At 30.8% G+C, this 21,375-nt stretch overlaps 1 protein-coding gene across 8 annotated transcripts in view; it reads right to left on the bottom strand.

Annotated features, from left to right (window-relative positions):
- Positions 1-21,005, bottom strand: part of LOC106461439 (rho GTPase-activating protein 15-like) — a 55,133-nt gene extending 34,128 nt beyond the window's left edge. For 2 of the 8 annotated variants that reach the window (XR_002610977.1, XM_022388415.1), the window contains exons 1-4: positions 12,423-12,827; positions 9,102-9,760; positions 6,164-6,361; positions 3,238-3,462 (exon numbers count right to left, since the gene is read on the bottom strand). Coding sequence is in view for 7 of the 8 variants with exons in the window: in XM_022388415.1 (XP_022244123.1) it covers positions 3,238-3,462; positions 6,164-6,361; positions 9,102-9,755 (1,077 nt within the window). In the remaining variant the exon portion in view is untranslated. Of the gene's footprint in view, positions 1-3,237; positions 3,463-6,163; positions 6,362-9,101; positions 9,761-10,060; positions 10,236-12,422; positions 12,828-20,843 lie in introns of those variants that run through there. The other 6 variants (XM_022388416.1, XM_013921259.2, XM_013921262.2 and 3 more) reach the window with 6 other exon arrangements.
- Between the last annotated feature and the right edge of the window lie 370 nt (positions 21,006-21,375).

Below are 21,375 nucleotides of genomic sequence, written 5' to 3'. Positions count from 1 at the left end.
ATGAGTACAAGTGAGCTGCATCGTTGTAAATTCTGTATTGTTAAGACAGGCACAGGCAAAAGGGCAATATAATAAATATATATATAAATGTATAATGTTATGAGAGTTGTGCTATTTCATATAAACATTTATGTTTTCGTGTTATAATCTGTGAAAGAGGCATAATTTATGTTTATTTCATAATTTTTTATAATGGTTGCAAGATCGGTCAAATCTACCAAACCCATACAGAGATTAATTACTGAAAACAACAGATAAAATATAAAGGTTTTCTTAAGAAATGTTTGATAACTATCCAAACATTATGAAGATTCTGCATGTGAAATTTCAGAATTTTCTGATGCATAAAAGTATTTTTAATCTTAAAATGAAAATTACTTTGCATAATAGATAGGAAAGATGTGAAAAAAACAGGCATGAAAGAAACATGACTTTAGAAACCTTAAGACTTAATAAAAAAAATTAAATATTTTGCATATGAAAGCATCGCAATGTTTACTGATAATCTACCAAATTTTGTTAACATTCGCTTACTAATTTAAAAGTTATAACATGAAAAATATAACAAGCATAAAATGGTTACGAGGTCAGTCCAAGGGACCGAGCCCAGGTTGAAAGAGATAAAGAGATCTGACCATAAATTTTATAACATGCCCACAGCCCCAAAGTGTGGAGCTTATCTGTGCTACAACATGACATGAACATAAACTCTCGGATTTACAGTCCAGGCACACTAATCACCAGTCTACACCCAGCCTCATATCCTTCAAAACACTGTCTCAATTCTGATCTAAATATGATCTTTGCATATTCTTGTGCATGAGTGGTTGTGGTAAAGATAATCAATTTTCTATAAGTCACTATTATAACACATAATGACAAAGTAACAAAAGTGTAAATTAAACTGACAATATACTGAACTATAATACAACTATAGGGTTTTTATCATCCTGAACTGTAACAAAATGTACTGTTCAAGGCAGTATATGAAAGCATAGTAAGTGCATTAAATCCTGTATAAAAATAACATTTTCGTCAAAATTGCATAATTTGTTTTATAAAAAACTTTTATATTAAATCTCTTTCCAAACTTGCAGAATGTTTCAGCAATTTACATCTTAGTAATTTTTCAGTGGAACATGCACAGGTCAAATCAGAAGCAAGAGCAAACATTTAGATGCACGCAAAAAGGATGTGACACATACTCCAGGGGCAATTTCATATTTTCTTCCACAACAAGAGGGTCACTTAATATATATGAGGATCACACAGAGTTATACTACATTGGGGTCAAGCACTGAAGTATTACATGTGTATTATTCATGGTTATAATAAAAATAAACAGTTACTTCCATAATTTGCCAGTGGAAACTATCTCTTAAAAAGATTTCTAAATCATATGTACTAACTAATTTTCTTATGCAACTAGCCCTTCTAAAGTTTAAAGGTTAGTTCATTTGAAAGTGGTTTCACTGGCATTTGAAGGTATTTATTGATTTTTTTCAGATAACAGTTATTGATCTGTTAGTTAAACATAAGCTATAAGTAAATAATACAGCAGAATCAATCCTAGTAGAGATGTGTCAGTTACAGTGATTGCAACCTAACAATAATCTTTGGTTAAGATTTTTGAGTGTCTAGGGAAAATTTTGGATGTTTTTATGCATAAACACAGATTGCATTGCTCTCTTACAGAGAAGCCATTAATTTTGTATAAAGTTTAATAAAGATTATTTATTTAATTATTTTGCAAAAGTCAGAAGAAATGCAACTCTCATAATAATCATCATTGTTCAAAATAATGTTATATTCTTGTTCTTTTATTTCTTGTTTTATTCTTTTCATCATTATGTTCATATATGGTTTAATTAAACATTATTATCATCATTACTGAGACTCCAATAAGAAAGTAATTAAATACAACAATTCAAAACAAGTTATACCACTTTTGTCATACAGTGTATTATTAATCAGTTTCCATGTTGAACATTTCGGACTTTGTGTTTAAGTGTAACTGAATTGTTATACAAGTACTAAAGAAGACACTAATAACTATATTTCTTTGGAAAAGAAGACCCAACAAAAAACACAATTGATCATTTTAGAATGTTACAAAGTTAATTATATGTATTTCTTTATACAAAGAGTATTGACAATAATTATGGAAACTGTGAGGGAAAAGGGTATAAAAAGCAAATACTACTGGAAGGCCACACCTTTATTGTGTGAAAATCTATCACACCAAAATGAAGTCACATGCTGATAGCTTACACTGTTACTAGTTGTTATCCAAGCCTTCTTTCAGTAAGACTTGTATGCAAGACTCTAAAGAGGGTACATGAAACTGGCACTGTTAATAATAAAAGTGGTCAAGGTAGAAAACTAAACTCTCCAAAAATGATGTTAGTATCTCAGGGTATAATATTTGTAAGATGGAAAAGGGTTGAATACTACTTCCAGACCAATAAGATACACATTAGCACAAAGTGATATCAGTAAATAATAATGATTATTCAACCCCAGAGCATGATAACACATGTATGTTTAGGCTTTCTGTAAACAGCATATAGTTCATAATTGTAAACACCATATACGAGAAACTTTTTAGTAATTGAGAAATGTTTTGTGTTTAGCTGGATTTGTTTGTAAATAGTTTACTTTAACCAGAAAACATATTAACTGACCCGTTGTATCACATTTTTATAAAGTAATTTAAGAAAATAACATAAGCTTTTACTGTATAATGCAATGATACACTAAAACAAAGGCTGTTCAATGCAGAATATATAGTTCAAAATGTATAATAGATAGAGCTAATGGTCATTGAAAGATTCTTGTGCACAAAAAGAAAGAAATTTTATATATAATACAATAATAATCCTGCATCAAGAAGAATCATCACTATCACTTATCAAATTTTGATGTCATATACACTTTGATGTTCATGTAAAAGAGCAGTCTTAAATATGTAATCATTTCTGAAAAATTCCTTTGAGCAAGTGCTCCAAATAACCTGAAAACCAATAAATACAGTATTAAATTATTTCTAAAATTTGATGCACTTTTCAAGTGGTTTTTGTTGAACTATATAACCAACTAAAATCTTGTATCCAGATAATATAACAATGGCAATAACAATAAAAGTATGATTTTAAATCAGAAGATAGGATAGTTATATGAATAAAAGACAATTTCAAAGTTAAAACAACAGTAAAAAAACAGAAAAATGGAACCAACCTTGCTACTAGAAAGATCATTAACATAACAAATGTCTCCAGTTTCACCATCTATCCTCTGTAACCATCCAGGAGGCAGCTTAAGAGAGCTTGAACTTTCTTGTTCCAATAAAGAATTAGATGTTTGAAAATTATTTATGGAAGTTTCCGAAGAGCTAATTTTATCAGTGCCATTATCACCATGCTGACTTTCACATTTCTGGAATGGCTTTGGACTAGTAGGAGACTGTAATGGTATTGTAAGAATAGTTATTCTTTACAACAGCAGAGAAAACTGAAACTAAAATAAATTAGAATGTAAACGTGTGATTGAAGGTATAGCTTAACTGTGTGATGAAAAATACAGAAATATTTTCAACACCACATTCACCTTGCCCTCCAATTCACTTACACAAGTTCCAGTGAAAAACTTCCATTTCTGGATATCAAACTTTATCTCTGTAATAATCTTATTGTTGCTGGTGTATATTATAAAACAAATAATTTCATTCCTAAATACATTTTGATTCTTTTCATTCATACAATGCTAAACAACCCATCTCTTATTCTCAATTTTTAAGACAATACACATTATACAGTGAAGAAGTTGATGATTTTACTAACAAAACACAAAAAATAATCTTTTTAACAGAAGAAGCTACCCAAGTCTAATATATCCAGTGCTGTCTTGAAGACAGCTAATAAACCTCATGAATCATCCTTTTTAATCAGACTCAAGAGAGAACAAAGATCACATTCTTCTAGTTCTGACATATTATCTTAACAACATAGAACTCAATAACGTAATCATGGAAACTACAAAATACACACAGAAGATCATACCACCAACATAATGTTTAGACTGATGCTTAATATCCTTCGGGCATAGAACTAATGTTCATATTTTTGTACACAGTGCATTAGCAACTAATAACCATACCCAGAATCTACCTAGTACCAAACATATAACAACCCAGACGCATCACTTTTGAATATGTAAACAACACTGTTCTGATACAAGGATCTAAATTAATATTTCACACAAGACAGTCATTCACTCTGTGCATCCCACTGTCTTGTTTACAATATAATATGCAAATGTTGTGGATGGCGTAGGAGGCAAAATAAAAAAAATACTTTGGGGTGAAAACCTAATAACATCTTAGTGACATAAGAAAACAAAATAAAGACTATTCTTGTGAACACCATTTCAATAGTCCTGAACATGACAAAGTTGTTTCTTCTTAGTGAGGCCCAAGTATGCACCTTCACATATCATTAAAAGAGAGAAGTCTTGAAAACCAAACGAATTTATGAATTAGGCACTCTTCACACAAACATCTTAAATCAATGTTTCTCCTTTCAATAACTTTAACACACATATACTTTGCTATACTGATCATTATCTACAAGTTCAAAATTACCATTTATTATCTTAAATGTTATCTTCATTTATCAACTGCTTTTCTCATTCAAAACTTTTAAGTAGTGCAGTACTATTAGACTGTACATGTATCGTTACATGTGTTTACTTTAACAAATATGTTATAGTTTAATCTTCATGCCAATTCAAACCTTTAATAGTCTACTGTTAGTTCTGAGGAATGGTAGTAGACCAAAATGTTGACTGTACTAATAAATACATCACTCATCAGCAATATTTAACCAATTGTTTTTTTTTTTGGTATTGACTTTCATTGCTAAAGTAGTTTCTGTCAAGAGTTCAACTTTAATAGTTAGTAGCCTATGCAATCACCCAAGTTTTCATTAGTAATTAGTTACTTTGTTTTGTTACTAGATATTAATTACTAAGTAGTTTATATCCTACATTTATATTCCTAGTCTATATCTTCAGGGACACCCTAGACGAGAAGATTGCACACCAGCCTTTCTTTCACAAAGATACAGGATCAAATCCCTTCCACTAAGCACCACAAACAGTCCTTCACACAACATACCTGAGGGTGGTAGTAGATTAGCAGACAAAACATTTGTTATCAATTATTTAATAATTAATACTTAGTAGTAAAAAACTTAAAACTAATTAATAATTAAATTTAGGCGATTGTATTGACTACTAACCATGACAAATATATAATTGCCTCAACCTCACTTAAAAAAGCATTTATACGGGTTTTTGTGTGTGTGTGTGTGTGTGTGTGTGTGTGTGTGTGTGTGTGTGTGTGTGTGTATAAAGGAAAGATAGTCTTACAAATAATATTATTTTTACAAATTCTTTTAAAAAATGTTCTATCATCATAAACAAAAACAGAAATTAACCAACATGCTGTTCTGTGCATAAAAATTAGGACTGGATTCAATTCTGGCTGTGATTTTGAAACAGCATGAATTCTGGCAGTTAACCATTTGTACTGAAAGTATCACACTTTGAAATAGAGAGAGCTTTCTGCATTTAGGTTTACGTGTTTTGATTAATCTATTTAATCCCACTCTCTACCACTATGCATAACATAAAATCATCCATTGCACAATATTAGGCCAAGAAGAAAGTTAACAAGTTTAAAACATTATTAATTTCATACATGATAGTGCATAATAAATGCAGTGCAACAAATAAGTGGTAAAAAATATAAACACTTTTACATAATGAGCTATGTTTAAAATAATATCTGGCAAATTCTCTGAAATTTATTAAATGAAGAGTTCATTTTATGTATTTTCAACGTATGCTGCAGAGCTTTTCCAGTTATTTAATTCCATTTTCACTACTGATCATAATACTTTTAAATACAAGTTTCATAAAAACAAGGTTATAAAAAATGTTAAATGGATTACACTGAAGTCTACTTATAAATAAACTTTATTTAAAAATAAAGAAATAAATAAACACATTCAGTTTAATCCAACTAATAATTGTGTGTTTTTCTTATTTTTAAAAAAATTAGTTTAAGTTGATTTAGAAGTAAATTAAGGAAGTGTAATTTTACCTGAACTACTAAGAAGGACAACTGTCCAGGAATATCCCATGACTTAGCTCTGGTGATTCTATTGTAATAAAATAACCTGCCTGTCTCATCTTCGTACTCAGCCCAGTGGTTCAAAAGAATTCGACGAAGGTGATCCTTTGGCCCTGGAAAAGGTGGTGTTGACTTAGCTAAAGTGGCCAAATTAGCATAAATAGGATCCTGCAATATATGAAAAAGAAATTATGGAGCAGAGCAATATATATATATATATATAATACACATTTATACAGTGTTACAGGTCTTTAAAAATAGAAATATACAGTCAAAACTGAAATAGATAAAATACATTAAATGGATAAAAATTGTAGTTCAAAAAAGCAGTGCAATATATTGAATCAGAACAAGAATAAATGCAACATTTTTAAATATATTTTTAGCTTCACAAACATACTTTTCATGAAGTTAAATTGACAATACCACCAAATTATCTCTCACAATTTCATCTATTTTCAAATATATTTTTCTTCCTAAAAATAATGGTACTAATGCTATTGTGTGTGTGTGTTTTCATAATAAAATGAAATTTAAATAATTAATGACTTAGGAATGGGTATATTTTCTCTACTTATGACACTCAGTGTAGATATTATTTGACATGTTTTTGATTTTGAACATTTCAGTCAGGAATGAGTGTTATATAAGATAATCAATAAGTAGTAATAAATTATATACTTTAGAGAGAAGCAAGAGAGGCCTAACAGAATGAAATTAAAGCATGTATGTAAGTTTGTTACTCAGAAGTACATGTACATATTTATTCAAAATCATATGTCAATTGCATGCATTCATGTAATTATTACATGGATTGTATGTGTACACACACACATACATATCTTGGATGGAATGAATCTAGAAACCATGAACAGAACTGAAGATGAGACCATTTTTCTTGAGTAGGAAAGAGAAGTTAGATGTTTTGAGGCAATAGAATTGTCTGAGTGGCTTGAAAAAGAAGACAGCTGCATTAAAATCACACAGACTGTCCCATTACAAGGAACAGAAGCACTGAAATAACACCTAGTTATTCATATCCTTCCCCAAAATAAGCTCACTCCGGCATCTTAGTAAACCTGAAACAGGTAGAATTCTCCATATAACTTTTGGAAAACGTTGTATGACGTTGTAACGTCAAAACATGTAGAGTCGTCAACTTTTTGAAGGCCAAAGATAGGCCTAAATAAAATGTTTTTAATTGTGTACCAGTTTAACATTGAATATTATTTATGATTTCAACTTTATACACAAGTGCCAAAATACTATAATTATTTCATGCTAGTGTCTCATTTATAAGACATTATAGGTTTGTTAGGGAACATTTGACTGTGTTATGATGTGAAATTTGTCAAGCAATATATTAATTATTTGTGTGTTGAATGTAAGGGGAATGCATTTATGACCAGTGGGAGTGTGTTTGAACACACGTTGTTGTGATCTCTAAATTATCCAGCAGGTTTGAGTTATAACTACGGACATAATTCAAGCTAAGGAATCTCTTAAAAGCACATAAAATATGAAGTGTTATGCTGAGAACTTCATGATGAACAAGTTGTGTTCAAATAAATATTCATGCAAGTTTAAAAAGTAAATTGGACACAATCTGCACATTATCTAATCAAAGTTCATCTGTACGTCACATTACACTTGTAAATACCTGTTAAGTAACTACTGTGCATCTCATGATATAAGGTTGACTTACTGTTACTTGAATCCTTCAATTTAAGAAAGAAGAAAAAAAAATACTGTGCACAATTCAATTTTCATAAAATTTATAATATTTACATGTATTAGAAACAAGTGAAATGAATTGTTTACTTCTTAGTTCATAGCAAAATAAGCAAGCCTCATAATTTTCACTACAAAGTTTCTTGTAGAAGCTAAATTAGGAAACAACACTATAGATCTGTATATTTCTAACAAGCTACAAGGCTTTCACAGAGGTGTTGCAAGCTTGTGAAATGAGAAAGGTTGGGAGCCACTGTGGTAAAACAACAGAGTCAGATGTTTGATATCTTGATAGATGTTAATAACATAAATGTCAAAATAACAATAAACAAAAGCAACTAATATGTAGTTAGATAGAGACAAATTGTGTTATGCATTCAAAGGCTCTAAAAAACACTGTAAACAGATGCATATACTACAACACATGCAAATTATAGCTTTTTTCCCACCAGAAATAAATGCATGTTTCTGAATATGTACTTAATTCAGAATTACACTAATTTTTATCAAGAATTCCTCCAGTCATCTAAAGAGGAGTGGTGTAGCAAGTTACTAAATTTTGAGTGGGTCTAGTGTTACGACGTATGGGCAGGAGGTTACATCCCCACAGAGTAAGTTACCTGGAGCTAAAAAACAAGTGTTACATGTGATGTATTCAGATGAAGGAACCATCATACAGATTCTGACTGGATGCACCTGAGTGCTATACACACTGTACAGAAGCATAAAAATTTACATTGTCCTGCTGCAACTAATTGCACAAGAAAATATTTCAAACAATTAAAAAATTTCTATATTTCTTCAGAGAACTAGACTTTTGAAATATGTGAATACATGGTTTTCATCATGTATCTTCATTATTTATTTAGATTTTCAAATAGTGATTTTTGAAGCACTTCATATTCAGACAAGAATACGGGTGCTTCATTTTACTTTGATACAAAATAACCAAATACATGTACTGCAGCCATTTTGCTGAAACTTAAGCAAACTCACCTTTACTTCCAGGATCAACATCCAAGATGCTATTGATGCAACTAAATAAAATGTATTTTTATTCAATAAAGAAATATTCTAAGTATACTCATGTTAAACATAAATCAGAAAACAAAATCTCTAAATCAAGAAATTATATATTAAACTTTTGACTGTCTTTCTTCTTAAGTTCTGATCTTACCTCAGAATCCTCAAGCAGACTGTCCTGACTACTTAATGATCCACTTTTTCCCTGAGAAAAACTAGACATTTGATCAGCTATATTTTTTTCTCCATCTTCAACAGATAAGTATTTTGCAAATTTGTCACTATCAACAGATATACCAACCATTTTGTTTTCATTTGCACTTAAAGGACAGTCAGTCTTAACACCAGTACTGTTTATAAGTTTCAAAAATGGGACTTCACTCTGAGTGAAAACTTTTTCTATCAATGCAGGCTCTAGCTTTGATTCACACCCATTTTTAGAATCTTCTAGAGTTTTCAATCTTACTTTTGTATCTATAGTTTCAGATGTGACATCTGATACCTGATTATTTGTGCTACCATATTTACTTAGAAAGTTAGAGTTATTATCAGTATCAATATTGCTGCAATTATCAGCAGACACTTTTTTATTTACATGTGTTATTTTCAAATAATTTGAAGGAGCATGAAATGACTGACTTGTTCCATCGCTGATCAACCACCAATCTTTGTTTGTTTTCTCAAGAAGTTGATACTCTTTTCCTTTCTTCAAATGAACAGAGAATCCTTTGTCTGTATTATAACTGAAGTCAAAGAGTGCTTGGACACAAACATTTTTAAGAAGTGGCATGATGAAGGCATTATTCATTCAAACTAAAGTAATAAAAAATAAAACCAGATTAAGCACTTTTGGAAAAACAGAGAAATTAGAAAAATTATTAATAAACATTTCTAATAAAACTTTTAAGTTCCTAAATAAAAACAAAGGATTCAAGATGCTTTAGTCAATCATTCTAATGTAAAGTTCAAAAGAGCATTATAAAACAACATGAATTACTTCATCCTAAAAAACAACAACCTGAAAATGGTTGTGAACCAAATACAAATGTATGGCAGATGATATATTTAACAAATGTAGTATCAAAACCATTGGTTCAATAATTATTTACTTACTGGAATTTGAATAAAGTCAAATGTACAAAGTATACTCCAAACAGCACTATTAAACATTACACTTAGATCTGCAAGAATTAGTTCAGCACTTGTGTCTTCCAACATTTCTCTTCTAATGTTTATTCATCTTGTTTGTTTTTAAAGCAAAGCCACATTGGATTATCTGCTGTGTCCGCTGCAGAGAAACGAACCCCAGATTTTAGTGTTGTAAGTCCTTAAACTTACCACCGACCCACTGAGGGACAACAAATATTTATCACACTAAAATAAACTACAGTAAGTACTTTTTATTTTCTAACACTATAACTACAGTAAAAGCTTTGTTATCTGGCATCTTCATATTTGGAAAGTTCTTGTAACCAAATTTCAATATCTCCAAATACAAATGCTCATTATAGCTTAGCAACACTGCTGTTGCTTTACTTACATTCTTTCCCACTGGCGAGTCTCAGTTGTTAGATCAATGTAGTATAAATCACATTTAAAATATTGTACTTATAAATGTTTTTTACAACATTTAAAATTGTTATTGTTAGGGATGATGCAGAAATGCTGTATTTTAGAACATCAACAAGGTGTTAAAATTATTCCTGTAAAATATCACAAGAAAGGCACTTTCACAACCAAAATTTTCATCTGTTCAGCAATGCCCACATCCAGCAAATGCCAGATAATACAACTTTTACTGTATTATATTATTAATAAGCATTGGTGGTAGTCAAAGTGCAAATACCACGACCTTGTACAGAGTGCAGTCCAATATGGTACTGTGAATTTTTGCTTTCAGTGGTATCAATTTTTCGTTTTACCTTACACTGTTGATTTTCCAACAGATCATATTACTTTAGAGGAAATACCAAAGACAATATACAGGAATACTGAAAAACTTCTGACAAGCATTAAGGAGGTTTCAGAGGTTATACATATCCAATATGCAAACTGCACAATGGAGAAGAGTATACCCATTCTTCACATGAACATCACCATACACCTCAACTTGTCTGAGTGAAACTGACTTTGTCAATTCACAGACATATCTTTAATATAAAACTTTATTAACACATCTGATTTTTATTTATTTGCCACATTTTGTGAAGATATGTGCAGGACATTTGAAATTACAGTCAATGTTACTTCTTTAATACGGGGTTGATCCAATGTACCTACCTACCTACCCTGTACACATTGGGTTAAAGGCTACTATATAAGCACTCCATAGTTATTGTTTTACATTCTTAGTTTTAATAATATTCACAAAGCATGTTAGTGAATAAACAGTGTGATGATGCATATGAATGAAAAATAATAGTTTAAATGTTTGATCACACGTAATCTTTCCAATCAAGAAACTTCTGGTTGTATTTTATCTCTCAAGTTTCTACAAAAACTAGATTCTCTTGAGATCTTCTTTAATGAAATAAACTGTAGCAACTTTTAAACATATTCTTATTTTAATAGAAGATAGTACAGAGTGTATGGTACATAATTTACACCTAAAAGGAGTTTATACATTCCCTCAAGTACAGTAACTATGTTGGATAACATTTATGAAAAGTTCCTAAATTGCAATAATTTTCTGACTTTCAGCTCACATGCACATGTAAATATATATATATTTTTTATGAAACAAAGAATACACTTTAGTTATTTCAAATTATAATTAAAAGAACACATCTCCATGTAAAATATGTGTTCACTTAAAACTTAAAGGTTGAAAAACTACAGACCATCACTGTATTCTTTGATAGTCTTTCCCATTTTCTTTACTACCTTAGGCTAAAATCAACATAATATAATGAATCTGGATAATCTTACAAATATTTATGTCTAAGTCAAACATGCTGTCTTAACATGTATTATTTCACAAAAACAAAGTTCTGAAATCTTCATAGAAATAAATCAAGTGTTAAAGTATTGAAATGGTAATTGAAGAGTTGTTTCAATATGTATCATTACTGATTGATTTAGCTATTATTACATGCTGTATTGAAAAGTGAGGTTTTTTGGATTTTTTCTGTACACTACACAACAAAAGTAACTGCATGAAAAGTATAAAATAATTACTTTTGAAGTAATAATGAAAATTGATCATTTATTAGATATTAAGAACATTTATACACTGATTATACATTATATTGTAGTTTAGTACAAAATATGTTCCATTGGTCCTAAATTATTTAGAACTAAACTGACTGGAAATTGTTTAATTAGTTAGCCACTTATTACTGTATGTAATGTTTTTCATCATTTTATAATTAAGTAAAAATATATTATGTTACGTGCTTAGACTGGAAATAATCGTAGATAAAATTGCATTACGAAACTAAAACTTATTGGTGATAAAGAAATGAAATCAATATACCATTACCAGTCCACGACTGTTCATAACTATCACACTACGTATGGTCATCCATACATTCAGAGCTACTTATTTCGCACTATATTTTTTCTCATGTATATTTGCAAGATACAGCAACGCCTGAAAGTGCACAACCAAATACGCACATTTCTACTCGTGTAAAAAATCAAAACGTGAAACGTCCTTACATGCGTATAATAGTTTCTCAGTTAGAGTATATCGTACCAAATGTTAACGGTTTCGTCGCCTTTCGACGATAGGCAATAATTACATTTTGGTAAATATTTTCGCCTCTATCTTCAAGTAAAGATTTCTGGTACGACTATCACTAATGTTTTATAAACAGTCATTAAAAACTAGCTATGCATATAACAGTCACAGAAAAGAAATGGTATTCGTTAACAGTACTATCAGTGTACCACGTGACTAACAATACACAAGTGTTTGTGTGGCAACAATATACATCGATAATTTTTCTGTGTATTAGTGGCGCTGGCTACCCCCTTATATTTTGGACCCAGTTTCAAAATTTGAATTGCTTTCTTGAATATTGTCACTTTGTCTTATATATATGAATAAACTTTTATACAGCAAAACGGCGGGTAAAGTAACATTAATAAAGTCTTTATGATATAACTGTTATTTTTTTTAATTGTGGGAAAAAATTCGGGGCTAACAGCAACAACGTATTTATTAACCGTAAGTTTTCAACCTTATTTATGAGCTCTTCGTCAAGAGAGAAACAATTTAAATACGAATATTATGTGATACAATAATGTAAAACATTTTCGTTATAATTAATCATGCGTATAGATGTAATTATTTAATTAACATAACTTGCCATCTGTTGTACATTTTTCTGCTTGTAGCACGTTATGTAATGTCATACGAATGCTTTCTTTCGTCCTCAAAAAATATTTTAATACGTATCATGTTTCGACTTTAGGCCAAAATCGGGCACAACCGAAAAGAAGATAACAAGAAACCAATAACCGATAGAACAAATGCTCGTATAATTAAACAAACACACCGATCACGTGCACACCAATAATCACTTACGCTACGTAATAAAATTAAACACAATATTACTCTTATTAGAAAAAACTCTTCGTAAATATAATTAAATAAAATAAAAAGCATATCGCTATTTTTTAGCAAATATAAGATATCATTTACACTACAATTATTTATATTGTTGCAAAAATTATAATATCTTATTACATGTTTCAGCCACATTCGTTCTAGCCAATCATGAGACAGAATGAAAATAAACGAAATAACAGTGTAGGTACTATTGAAAAACTATTTGCAATAATACGAGTACATGCCAGTTTTGACACTATTTATATAAAACACCAATAAATACGTGTGTGTAAAATATTTAACATAAACATAAAACACACACACAAGTTGAACTTTATAACACTGTTAATCCAAATTATTTAAAGAAAAATTTCGGTGTCTAGTTATTTCCAGCGCCTCTCTCACATTCAGTTAAGTGTATTTACTCAAAGCAAATCGGTCTCATCCCAAAGTTAATAGCATGTTCTACAACAAATGATAAAGTGTAATTTTTGTGTTTTACTGAATTTGTACAGTAATTACATAGAACACCATTCCTGTATGCATTGTCAAAGTAGATAAGGAATATATATAAAGCAGGTCAATAATTCAACTACCTGGTAAGCTGGATAACATCAGATGATAAATGTGATCATGAAATAAAACGGAGAACAATGGATGGCAAAAGACGAATTTCCGAAAATGAAAAAATATACTGATAAATAGTAAAATTTCTATGGGGTCGAAGTTAAAAGTTTTGGATTGTTATTTTATACCACTTATCACGTGTGCATCAGAATGTTGGATAATACTGCCAATTATGGAAAAAATTTAGCTGTGGTTTATTATGGCTATCATGAAGGTATGTTGGTCAAGTCACACCTCAAATGAAGATATTTTGTTAAAAGTAAGTTACAGATGGAAGCTGCTGACATGTTAAGAGGAAACTGAAAGTCTGACTGTAACTGGAAAGACTGAAGAAAAGAGAGAGACCATGGAAGACAGGGGTTGAATTATGTCAAGGCTATCTAAATGGATGAATGTATCTCCACTGGTAATTCCTTGTGCCTTAAGAAGAGATCTATGGAAAACAATGATCACCAACGTCCTGTTTGGGTATGGTATATATAAAAAGAGACTGCATTTGTGTTCATCCAAAGACATTTTAGTTCATGATTTGTCTGACACACACAAATATTACTGCATTCACTTTACTTTATAAATTCTAATATGGTCCAAAATTGTTAACATTCAGTGAAGGAAGGTTACAAATTTGGTTAAAAGGACTATACATGATTTTGAAGTTTGAATATCTAGAGAAAAAAAAACCTTTTTGGTTTGAGATCTTGGAGAAATTAGGTAGGCAAATAACTATCTTTTTATGTTAATAACTGAGTGTATCTAATATCAGAAAAATTCATTTTGACAGTTTTATCAATGATTACCAGGTCGTATCCTTTATCTATGTCCACATGTTTAACATAGTCCATTTCATTGAAAATGTCGCATTGTTAGATAAAATATGAAAAACACTAAGTCAGAGTATAGAACACAATTATAAATTTAATGTTTTCGTGTGAATTATTTAATTCGTGTAAAAATTCTTTTAGCTCTAACGTCGCCATGATTCCACACTACAAACATATCTCAGTCAATTTTTTGGTTTAAGTGACAGTTGAGAAAGAACAATGGTTTCAATATGATCTATAAAACTGTCGTTTGGTAAAGAAAGAGTTATCCAACACCTTTGAAACTTCTGTAGACAATAAAGTACAGATGTGCTACAACACCCCACCCCCCTTTATTCCTTTCTTTCTTTTTTACACATATCCTGTTCTGTTTACCAAGACACAAAAAAGAATCTCTACTCCAATAAGTGATGTGCTGCAACAGCACATCGTGTGTTCACACTACTAAGCAGCTATAGGAGAAAATGCCCACCATGGCACCAGTTGACTCAAGGTGAAAACTGGCCCCCTTCTGACAAACTTGAATGCTGTTCCTGATTCTTGCATTGACTTTCACAATACTGCAAGACAAGCCAATGCAGGAACTGTACCTACAAATGAGGAAAAGCTAATTGTTGTGCACAACCATGTGCTCTTGCAGTGCCAAATGCTTAAATGTCTACTTTTTGGGTATTTAATCTCAATAGCAGTCATTTTACTATAACACATCTGTAAAACAGCTTTGTAGAAGTAAATATGATAGCATAGTTTGTTTATGTATTACCCAAAAACACAATTTTGTTCTTATGTATAAAAATAAATGTCATATGACAAAATTTTCTAATATTTAAATTTTTAGCTATTTCTTCCTAATATTTTGTTACTATTTTGTAAAATTCGATTTTGGACATTCTTACACTTTTAAAACATATTCCACTGAATTGCTAGACCTCACCAACTCATAGAAAGTTTTGAAAATTTCCAGTCTAGCTGTTCTAGAACATGAAAAACCACAATTAATAGAGATGGCATTATCTTTGCCACCATCTTGAATTTTAAGCTTCAGGTTTAAATTTCTGCTAGGTAACTGTGATTTTCATAACAAGCAGGGGTAAGTTACGTTAAAAAGACCAGTTGCCTACCTGTTACATGATTTGCCTCATGTACCACATTTTGTGAGAATGCTGCCAATGTTCAAAGGAGGATTGCTAGAATGATTCTTGGGATGGAAGCTAGGGTTCTCATGTATATCAGTTAAGATCCATTTTCTCTTGAGAAAAGTGAGGTAAGAGCTAATGTTATTGACATTTATTATACTATCTGGGGGGATTGATAGGATAAAGGACTCGAGATTTAGAAACATACAGGCTAAGCTCAAGTCGAGATAGTTTTATTTTTCTAGTATGATAAATGGCTTTTGTCATAGGCAGTAAGAGTAGCCAGCTCTTAACAATAGTTTAAAAGGAGTATCAATGATTTCCTGAAAAGTAAAGGGCAGGATTTTTTACTTTTCTCAAAAGTAGATGTACATGTACAGCCTTGAAGGACCGAGTTGTCATTCTCATATTACGAAACATCTCAGGAACACACAAGCAGGTCATAATGAAAAATACTATTTTGAAGCAATAAAGCCTTAACTTTACTATCAAATATACATTTACATGTAGTATTTTTTCTTGGACTAGTGCTACTGATATCTGAACTAGGTATTATAGTTACAATGTATTCAGTTTAGTTTGGTTTGCAATGTCTCTATGTTTACATAGCTGTAATTCTGGGATATATAATTTTTTCTCATTATTCATTATTGAAATGCTATGTTCTACCCAAAGGTAATGACTCTCCTTAATAAATTTCCTGAGAGAACCTAGCCAAAGTCTCTAGATGAAAACCTTGGTAGTCTTGTATGAAGTATAGAAAAAAATTCAGAAACTAAAAACTTAGTTTTTAAAATCAACAGTGCAAGCAAATACAGAATTACAACAAATTTCTAGTTATTGAAATATCATTAATAATAACCTGTAATGACAAATTTTCTGCTCACTTAAGTATATGTGAAACTAATCATTGACTCAGACTGTATGTACCTCATATAAATTATATCAGGTTCGAATAATTTATACTGATAGTGAACCCTGCAGTTTCCTAGCTATTTGTTTGTGAGAAACTGGTTTCATAAAAAAAAGAAAAAGAAATTACAAACATATAAGTAAACTGTAAGGGCACTCAGTAGAGTGCATACTTCCACCATGCAGCATTGATCATATTCGGCCCTAAAAAAATATGAAAATATGTCTGTCATTATCAACAGACACACCACATTTTCAGCAGGACAAGGAGGAATAATATTCTACATATGCCCACCAAATTTCATCAATATCCGATCATTTTTGACTGAGTTATGGAGCAAAAATAGTATGAAAAATTTGGTCCCTTGTTAGCAGATAGGGTATTTTTTTTTATTTTTGTGACCTTGACCCTTCAAAAAATAATCACTTCTAAGTTGGGTCATAGTCCAAATGTATACCAGATTTTGTCCAAATCCATTTAGCCACTTTCGAGAAATCTTGCTGACAAACACACAAAGGGTGAAAGCATAACCTCCGTCCACCTTTGGTAGTGAAGGTAAATATTCCAGCTGGATGAACAAAATATACCACAAACATAAGTTACATGACCAGTATTAAATCTTGCCTGAAGCTTAGTATATTGTGGATAGAATTAGATGTTTTGTTTACCTAGGATAGTTCAGATATGTATATTAAAGTAATCAAGGAAGTTAAAGAATTATAAAATCATTTTAATAGCTTTTTTTGGATTAAAAAAGATGGATTAAATTAACAATAAGCTAGGATTTGTCCCAAGAAATCTATACACTGAAACAAAAATCTGTAGGACAGTTTGAAAAACACAGAAGAAATGTAAGCAAGAGAAAGAATGCACTTTAAAATATCAGAAAATAAGAGTATTTTGCCCAAAGCCCTGAATGGCTTCATTGGAAGTTTTAAAATACAGTTAGTGGTTATCATTAAGGTAGATAAAGACCATATCTCCAGAATATATCTTTATTAGCTCAAAATTTCACTATTACAGCTTTGTCAGCTTAATCAAATGGTGTTCCAATATAGTTTCAACTAGATTACCAAATGTGTTGGATACCAATAGCTCCTGATGAAGCTGTAATAGTGAAATATTGAGCTAATAAAGATACATTTTGGAGATATAGGTCATTATTTTATTTACCTTAACAGAAATGTCTCAAAATAAACTCCCATTTGTATCAAACAAAATTAAGAATAACAGTTAGAGGTTAGGGCCTCATTTTTTGGGTGAAAACAAACTAAATTTTAATATAAAATGTTCAGGGAAGACTTCAGTGATTACCGTTAGATTTCTCAATTGATGTATAAAATGTAGGAAATAAAGGTTTAGGTTGTTGTTGCAGTATTGAAAAATTAAATGTAACTGGTATTAATGAGATACAATAATTTTATGAGATGTGCTAAAAAATTTAATATGTATATTGAAGAGCAAATCTTTCCTCCGAAATTTTAAAGACAAACTTAGATAGTGTCATTTGCTTTCTTTAAGAAAGCATTACTTCAAACATAATTAGATACCGGTACAAGAGTTCCGAGGTGAGGTTCCTAACTTTATTTTATGGCTTTTCACTTAGTTGCCAGTAATAAATTATGTACAGACAGTTTAATTATGCTTTTGATAAAACTATTTTCTTGAAAGATATTAAAAATCTACTAATTTAAGATGTTATTTCAGATTTGTTCATATACCTAAAGATACGATTAAGAATAATGCTTTGAAAGAGAGTTTAGCAATTAACATACCAAAATAGTTGCAATTACGTGGAGGTACAATAACTAAACTTAAATTATTATTTTTTTACTTTAGGAAGAAATAAGTGAATCAAAAGTGAAAATTAAATAAAAAAATTAATCAATTCTGTTTATGTTTAAAGGGCTGAAAAAACTCTTGCTTTTCAATAGCAATAGCATTTTTAACTATGTGAAAAGCAAAAATACAATGCTTATGAATGACATTGAAATAGACACTGTTAAAAAAAAGACATGCTAATAACATTAAGTCTGTAAAAAGGAAGAAAAAATAACTATTGTAAAGATCAGAAAAGAACTATGAAACTTTTTGTTACAGAAAATTATACTTAAAATTGTCTATCCCTATGTGAACAATGAAAATAAGGTTAAAGGGGTTTAAATTTTTTTCACTTTTCTTTAGAGGTAGATGTGCAGATATTCTTGAAAACTAAATGATCCATTGTTGTCCTTATGTTATGAAAATTGAACAGTTATTCTTAAAAACTATGAGGAAAGAGGTATGAACTTGATGAAAGTTGCCAAATAGTAAATTTCAAATACACTATTAGACCAGTGGTTCTACAACTTTTTATATCGTGCAACCCTCCTCCCCTCCACATGTACACACACAAACAAACATCACCACCACTTTGTTCAAAAAATTTTTATGGTTGGATATTTGTGTGCTGAATGTATTGCTTTCAGTATAGTTGCATTACTCATTGAAATAAATATTTTTTGTGGTACCTTAATTTCCTTAATATTCTCACAGACCCACCAGGATATGTTCTATGCCACTCATCTCCTAGTTACAATGGTAAAAGGTAAGGTCTTGTATCCAGTTGTTAAAAGGTAAGGGAGCAATTCCAGAATCCCTGTTTCAGGCTCCTTTTTTTCAGGGGGGGGGGATCTCTAAAGTAGATCATAGTGATGCTTTCCTTAGTTTATACACCCCCTGACACAGGTAATAAATTCTTCATATCAAACAATTGCCCTTTTAAGGTTGTGCAAATACTGAAAAAGAGATACCAGTTTAAGCAAAAACAATAGCAAATCCCTCAAGACACGAGCAAAGCAGCAAGCTAAGACTGTGGTTAGCCAGATGAGGTGGTTATTACGGGCTTAATATCACAAACTAAAGGACATTGTGAACAGAAATTTTCTCTACTTTTTCTATTGAAATATATTACTTAAATATGCAGCCAAATATAAAAACATCATATATATATATATATATATATTGTACCAGTATTAACTAATAATAACATTATGAAATAGGAAATCTGAAAATTTGTTATAAAATTTATACAACTTATAAGCAGTAGTAGTAATACATTACAAGTGTGAAGTTAAAAAAATATCTAATAGTGGTATTGCTGTTTATAGAGATTATAGAGAGGACGAGTCAAAAGTCTGGTCATGGCAGCCATAGCTGAGTGTAACTTGTCTGTGTGCATGTGTGTTAGACTAGGCTACCAAAATAGTAACAGTGTGCTGAATCAGAAAATTACTGACACTTTCAAAGTACGCTTTTGCAATAATTTCGTTTACATTTTAAAATAAACTAATAATACGCTATATTATTATTTGTTAAGTTATGTTTAAATGAATATTCAGGTCTACACGTGACCTATTACAGTATTAGTATCACTATCAGTAGTAGTACTACTAGTAGTAGTCTTGGTGAGTCTTATTCGTTGAACTTGTTTATGAAGGGTTGTTATCCGAAACGTTTTTATATTCGTCAATAAATATATTTTCATTTGGCAAGTGTTTCACCTTGTTTGTTTTGTTCTATCAAAGTAATATTGATATTACTAATAATAATATACTGCGTTCAATTACTAGGCATATAATTAAGCTATAATTATAAGTTTGTTTGTTTGTTTGGAATTAAGCACAAAGCTACACAATAGGCTATCTGTGCTCTGCCCACCACGGGTATCGAAACCCGGTTTCTAGCGTTGCAAGTCCACAGACATGCCGCTATGCCACTGGGGGGCAATATAATTATAAGCTAGTAGTACTAGTAAGAGATATTGTCATACACAATACGTTTGACATTTCTGTTATAAACTTACCCAATTCTGTACAGCGCTGTCAACAAAAATGAAATTATTTTTAACATTTGCTAATACACTCTGACAATGGGATACTTTACAACGTATCAAAAGTTATCCACCTAATCATCACGTACTGTATCATTTAACAACTATTGTTACTTCTCTAGAGTTCATTTTACAGTAAAAGTATGCCACGATTATACTATTGCGCATGCCCAGTATATTGCACGAGGTAGTAGTTTTGTTCATTTTCCCGGTACAACCGAGCCTTACGTACTAAAGTAGGACGTTATTCCTGAAAATGATTATCGCAACACGAAAATTATTTCCGCGAAAAAACATTGTAAGCCTGCCTACGCTATGATTTCAAAGTTATGATTTGGATTTATGACCGTGACTTTAAAAATTTCGAGATATAAAAATGTAATTATATTAAGACGAGAACTATTCATTGACAGGCGGATACACGGTTTTGTTTTTTTAAACTCGCGCAAAGCTACACGAGGGCTATCTGCGCTAGCCGTCCCTAATTTAGCAGTGCAAGACTAGA

The sequence above is a fragment of the Limulus polyphemus genome, unplaced genomic scaffold, assembly GCF_000517525.1.
Source record: "Limulus polyphemus unplaced genomic scaffold, Limulus_polyphemus-2.1.2 Scaffold960, whole genome shotgun sequence".
Taxonomy (NCBI): Eukaryota; Metazoa; Arthropoda; class Merostomata; order Xiphosura; family Limulidae; genus Limulus; species Limulus polyphemus.
Note: the sequence above shows the minus strand (reverse complement) of the source record. Positions and strands in the feature narration are given on the sequence as shown.